General features: G+C 39.4%; 1 protein-coding gene across 2 annotated transcripts; it reads right to left on the bottom strand.

Moving 5' to 3' along the window:
- Positions 1 to 1,173: 1,173 nt before the first annotated feature.
- On the bottom strand, positions 1,174 to 5,915 carry emc10 (ER membrane protein complex subunit 10). Of its 2 annotated transcripts, XM_032537960.1 has the most exons (8): positions 5,673 to 5,915; positions 5,452 to 5,518; positions 5,001 to 5,113; positions 4,543 to 4,656; positions 3,401 to 3,585; positions 3,026 to 3,119; positions 2,020 to 2,117; positions 1,174 to 1,517 (listed from the first exon to the last, which is right to left on the bottom strand). In XM_032537960.1, exons 1-7 carry the CDS (start codon positions 5,763 to 5,765, stop codon positions 2,031 to 2,033), a joined length of 753 nt encoding a protein of 250 aa, XP_032393851.1. In that variant the 5' UTR covers positions 5,766 to 5,915; the 3' UTR covers positions 1,174 to 1,517; positions 2,020 to 2,030. The 2 variants fall into 2 exon arrangements, with proteins under 2 accessions (XP_032393851.1, XP_032393850.1); XM_032537959.1 differs by lacking the exon at positions 2,020 to 2,117.
- Positions 5,916 to 6,050: the final 135 nt, after the last annotated feature.

The raw sequence follows: 6,050 nt of genomic DNA, 5'->3' as shown, positions 1-6,050 counted from the left end.
CGCAGCTTAAACAAGACATAGCTGCAGCTAGCCCGTGGTGACTGCACCGATTTGGGCCACTTCTTTTTTACGACTGTAGTCGCATATTTATAGGGATCAAGATTAATGTAAAAATTGTCCGGAATTCTCCTTTAAAGGTATGAGGGTCAATGGTCTTTTTTCTTCTTCGGGTGTTGTATTTTTACTTGTATATGTGCGTTCTCGTGTTTTTTGTGCGCAAAAAACCTAAGAGTAAAGACCGTGATGAAATTGCTTACAAGCAGATGGTATGGTCCTGTGTGGCTTCTGGCTTGAAAGAAAAAGTAAAGCAACAACAGATTTCCCCGTGAGACTGTGATCTAGTCTACTGTGTTCCTATAATGCTCTTTGAAATGTTTTTTCATTTTCTAGAAGTCATTTTATAAAATCAAATACATTTAAATAACTGATGTACTGTATATTTAAGTACATATGGAATACACTCTTTCAAAATCTCATTGTATTCAAGGAATTCCAAAACCATCCGAGGATGCTGAATAAAGGAAGGATGGGAGCGCTTTAGAACAGGAAAGTAGAAACAATCTATATACATGATGATATGAAGCATTTAGAGGAATATTAGGACATTCCTGTTGATCCAAACAATATTTACTCAACACTGACAGCCACAACAGTTGCGACGGGTTGGGGGGAAGCAGCAGCTGCTCTTATCCCAATAGGGTCCAACACCTTGTGGCTGTATTAAAAAGGATTAAACAGCTGAGTGGAGTCTTTCCAGTTCAAATGTGACAAACAACGTGACACAGAAGTGGTCCAGGTTTTCGTCATCAATGAGTCCAGAAGAGGCCTTTTCATTCCATTTGACTTAAATTACGTTTCATGTTAAAATAAACATTTTTCTTGCTGAATAAGGAACGTGTCATTTTTAAATTTTGTCTTCATACTTTTTTCCATTTGCAATATAAGCAAAACTAGTCATTTTGTACATGCTTTAATTTTTGTTTTTCCGAGGAGAAAAGAGTTTTGCACACATTAAGGAGTCCTGGGTGGAATGGGTATTCATATTTCATATAGAGTTTTATATTACTGTACTGGTGTTAAACTAAATCAGAGCATCAAAGTACAACAGGAACTGTGGCTGAGAATAAAGAGTCTGAAACTCTTCAGACTGAGTGACACACAAAAAAGGCAGTCCAAGTAATAAATACTTTATTTTCACATTAGTATGAAAAATGCAGTCATCTGCAGGGCACAATATCTCCTCTATGCTGTACAAGTTTAAGTGTGTGTGTGTGTGTGTGTGTGTGTGTGTGTGTCTCTGACAGGTATACTACTTAAATAGCATTATGTACAGCAATTAAAATCTGTTCAAGAGAATTATTGTTTAGGAAATGTTCACCAAAAAAAGAGAAAAAGAAGCTGTTGCGTGTTGATCATCGCCCGCCTCCATTGGCTGCTCCGCCCCCGGCTCCTCCACCTGATTGGTCCTGAGCCCCAGACATCATGAGGAAGAGAACGAGAGGCACGATGTACATCCACTGGAGAGAACAAGGAAAAAATGGTAAACGACAATATTTGATTTACAAGACAGTTTAAATTAGACAACATATCACAGAGATCAGTCCCAGATTGCTCATCCCAGATTACGGTATACTGTATTTATGTTCTTAACAGAACAGAAGAAAAGTTAAAAGTGGGTAAGAGGGTAAATTTAGACAAAAATCTCAGGGTCAACACCAAACTCACGCTCAACATATCCACACCAAGAATTAAGAGTTAGGACTGATTGATGGTTTAGCATGGAAGCTTTCTCATACAAAGTACTTTGAATTTAGAAAATTTGAGTGTTGAAAGGCATTTATCATGCTGAAATGTATTTCGCATTGAACCTGGGGGGGAAAAACATCAAAGATTGGATAAGAAGGAACAGGAGGGAAACAAGGTGGTGGGTTTCAGTTAGTCATGTTGCTTAGAAGTTAAGTAAATAAGTTGACAGAGGAGGAAGGAGGACAGAACAAGCCACAAGTAAGAAAACAGTACTTCAGCGGGAATCAGCTCTGCTCTCTGCCTCCCCCTGCTGGGGGCTGTGCTGAGTTGGTGACCATGAGGAAGATTGCACCTCCCAGAATCAAATACCACTGGAACACAGCACAGCACCAAGTCAACACACTGTCACTGGATGCAGCACAGCACAGAGTCACCACAGGTCACTGAACACCGCAAGATACACAGAGATCATAAAAAAAGAGCTCAGACGAGCCAAGCGACAGGACTAAAGCCCCGGGTTCTCTGTGGGAATGTTTCAAAACATGGAGCTCACGCCAAATGTCAAAAGACAAACAAAATCTCACCGCTGCTTTTAAAAGAGGGCTGATTTTTAAGTTTAACTTTGTGGGCAGAATAACCTTGGATGACTACAACAGCATGGCAGTACGGAGCTGGGCTGGTGTGACAGCTGTCAAACAAACTGGTGCGGGGCCCCCCTTTTTGAGCCCAAGGCCACCTTAAAAGGTTGGTCTGGCACCAGTTCCAAACGGACTCTGATGCAATTGGCTTATGGTGTGAAAACAAAACAGACCAACCACTGGACTGTGTGAGAATACATATACTGTATGCATCTGATTTTTCATATGATCTACTGATCTGTATAAGACTATTTGGTAACCACAGTAACATATACCGAACATTACATACATGAGTGTGGGGATTTTCCCTAATAAGCCAGAAAGTGAAATTGGGGTAGAACAACAAAAAAAAGGCAACCAATTTGCCTTTTCTGGAGACATTCCTCCTTTTCTGCCAAATAAAATCGCAAATGAAATAGAAGGAAAAAACCCACCACAGTACTGATGTGCCCTGTACACTATATTTTAACACATGCTGCAAGCATAGAAAAAGTTAAGGTGGGTCTGGTGGAGCAAAATAAAATGAGTTAAATATGCATTTTCATGTATCCATTAAGTATATGGGCCATTGCAACCGAAAGCAGAGGGAGTATATCTTAGTTTACACACAGCCTGCAGGCCTTATCCGTACGAGTACTTACATATTTAGCAAAGAAAGATTTCTGCTCTTGTGGATTCTTCCCTTTCTTCTCAGATTCCATTTCCATTCGCTCAAGGAACAAAGCTGTCTCAGGTCTGGAAGAAAGTTGGCAATTAGTATTCAAACAAACCCCCCAAAAAGTGAAAGGCAGAACAGTGGAGAGAGAGAGACTTGTTCTACCTATGGGGAAATAATGTAAAGCTGCTACGCCAAGGCAAATAGAACTGAATCAAAGACATCTGAAAAAGCTACCCAAGAGTCACTCTCACTCACTAACGCACAGACAGCTACAGATATGGGTGCTAGCAATGTTCTACCGGAAAGCTTTATCAAGCAGTTGAGATTGGAAGGAAGAAAACCAAAACAAGAAACTGACCCTGGTGCATTGACAGGAGCCATGATGCTGAGTGTGGTGTTGAAAACCTCAAGATCAACTTCATCCTCAACCTCAGTGCCCCTGCAGGCTCCAGGTAATGTCACTATGGAGACACCGATGAGGTAGCCAGAGACGTCAGTGTGGAGGGAGATGACATCGCTCAGATGGGACTCAACCATGGCACACTGAGAATCAGAGCAGAATAAAGGTTCATGTTAGAGTTACTCCAATATTAGCCAGTTAGTATCACACACACATCCATATTACATATGCTGCTTCATCTGAATTAAGTTATTAACTAGATACTTCTGATTTCACACAAATCCAAATGATTTTCATTCTTAAATAACCTTAATTGAAGGGGAGTCTACACGTATACAATTGAAAAAAGATAACACAAAATAATAATTGTCTGGCTACATAATAGAATACAACTTTATTGTCTTTGGTTTACCAAAACATAAAAGCTGGTGGAGCCCAATATTAGGCATTTCCCAAACTATTGGTGTTGGCATTTATAATTGGCGATGATTTTTAAGAAAAATATTCACTCATCAGAATAATTTATGACAAATATATGGATCTGATAAATTAATATTTAGAAAAATAAAATAAAAACGGATGGTCAACCATGTTGTGAGTGTTGTCATTGCATGGTTTGTCTACCAGAAGGCGCTCTACAACGTCCCTAATTATATTTTTGTTATTGTGTTTTCGTTCAAAAGGTTAATTTCTTAAGTTTGTATTTTTCTACATTTTATTTATCAGACCTTTAATATATTTTGTTGTTCCTCTGTTCTGTTGTGACAATACAAATTATTACTATCATAACTACAAATAACTAATGTTAGGGAAATCTGTTTTCTTACCCGTTTGTGGATTTTTTTTCTTTTTTTTTTAAAATATATATCGGCCCAATATATCGCAATATCTGATTTTTTTTTCGGTATTGGCCTTAAAAATCCTTCAGTCGGGCTCTACCTGACATAACAAGCCAAGGCAGCTCAGAGAGTATTCTAGAAATACTGATGAAACTTTTCATGTACTAATACTCTCAGTTCCCTAATGCAGTCTGATTGAGCAATTTTAAGTCAGTATTTTAGTGAACATTCTTTGATGGTGAAGGTAAGTGAAATACATACGGCTCTGACAAATGCTGTGAGGTAACCTTCCATCTGCCGCTCTGACTGTCTGTCTGCCTGCAGGAAAACACGAGGCACTCGGACTCTGTACAGCCCGTCCACTGCAGCCACTTCCTGAAGTTCAAAACGAAGCCACGTTAGAGATGCAGGTTGAATCCCACCATACCATAACAGGATGCTGATCACACTCTAATCCTCTGGCTCTCAGACCAAGGGTTTGATGTCTGTTACTCAAATCTGTTCATTTAAAAAATTGGAAACAACTTTTTGCTGCAGCAGTATTTGGTCTGTGGTTGTCCGTGAGGAAAACATGTCCCAGAAGAGCTCACATTGGTTGTTGAAAAAGGAGGAAACACACCATCTCTGTGTGGTTTTGGTAGTGTATATTTTGGACACAACTAATCGTAACTGCAGTACTTGTCAGTCCACATCCTGTAAACCATATCATATCATCTTGCCTTCAGTTTGGTTCTGTCTTCCTCTGATAGCTGGCTCTGAGTTAGTGAGACGCTGGGCTCCCTTCCAGCTTTTAACACCAGTGCTCCACGCACTCGAAACTTTGCTACATCATCTGAAACCAGGAGGACAACAGACAGAACAGAGCAGAGATAGCCTGCATGAATGACTGAGTAGCTATATAATGTGGATTAAATAATGTTGCCGTTTACTCTACATGCCGAGTATCAAAGAACACGTTGGCAGTTCTGAAGCTCTCCTCATATGTTGAAACAGGTAAATTAACGTAATGATATATATCCAAAAAGATTCAACGGACAGATTTTTGAATGAAGTTTGGTGTGTTGGGTTCTTCATTCGGAAATGGCGTTAGCGGTGGTAGCAAAAACCTGCTTAGTTAGCTAGCTAGCTATACTGTGTCTTAATAATAACGTCATAATAACACTTCCTCACCGACTTCAAATGAGTGTTCAAGAGGTACGGAGAAACCACTAAATTCAGTGTCCATGACATCGCCAACCTGGCAACAAAAAGAATAAGAATGGAATAGCATTGAAAACATATTGTTAGCCTTCACCGAGTCAAAGCTAATGCTAACTGCTTGGCTAACAGGTGCTGCTTCTGCTTTACCGCAGTCAAATGGTAGGGTTAATTTAATACATTTTCCAACTTACCTTTCTGCCGTTATTACAACATACAAAATTCATGCATACGATAAACAAAACACTGGAAACAACGGCGATGTTAAATGGTAGTGGACGAGCCATTTTGACAGAACTAGAAACCAGAAGACAGTCAAGCGTTCTACAACAACATTAGCACTTCCGGAGTGTTTTCGCAACAAAGGCTCAAAAGTGTCTAAAATCTTTGACATGTAAATCGTCTTTTCTTTTCTTTTCTTTGTTTTTATAATGCTCATTCGGGAGCTTTTTAGGTTGTACAACACCAAATAATTACAAATTATTATTGATTATTAAGTCCCCTTATCCATCATCATTTTGAGAGAAAGTCACACACACACACACACACACACACACACACACACACACACA

Source organism: Etheostoma spectabile, chromosome 15 (assembly GCF_008692095.1).
Source record: "Etheostoma spectabile isolate EspeVRDwgs_2016 chromosome 15, UIUC_Espe_1.0, whole genome shotgun sequence".
NCBI classification, from domain to species: Eukaryota; Metazoa; Chordata; class Actinopteri; order Perciformes; family Percidae; genus Etheostoma; species Etheostoma spectabile.
The sequence above is the reverse complement of the archived record's forward strand: the minus strand, read 5'-3'. Positions and strand labels throughout refer to the sequence as shown.

Bases quoted from the DNA above. Each gene is read 5' to 3' on its own strand.
- emc10 (XM_032537959.1), bottom strand. From the start codon at position 5,765: ATGGCTCGTCCACTACCATTTAACATCGCCGTTGTTTCCAGTGTTTTG. The intron at 5,114-5,451 runs GTGAGGAAGTGT...TCCTGGTTTCAG, and splicing joins TGAACACTCATTTGAAGTCG to ATGATGTAGCAAAGTTTCGA. The intron at 1,518-3,025 runs GTAAGTACTCGT...TGTTCTCTCCAG, and splicing joins AATCTTTCTTTGCTAAATAT to TGGATGTACATCGTGCCTCT.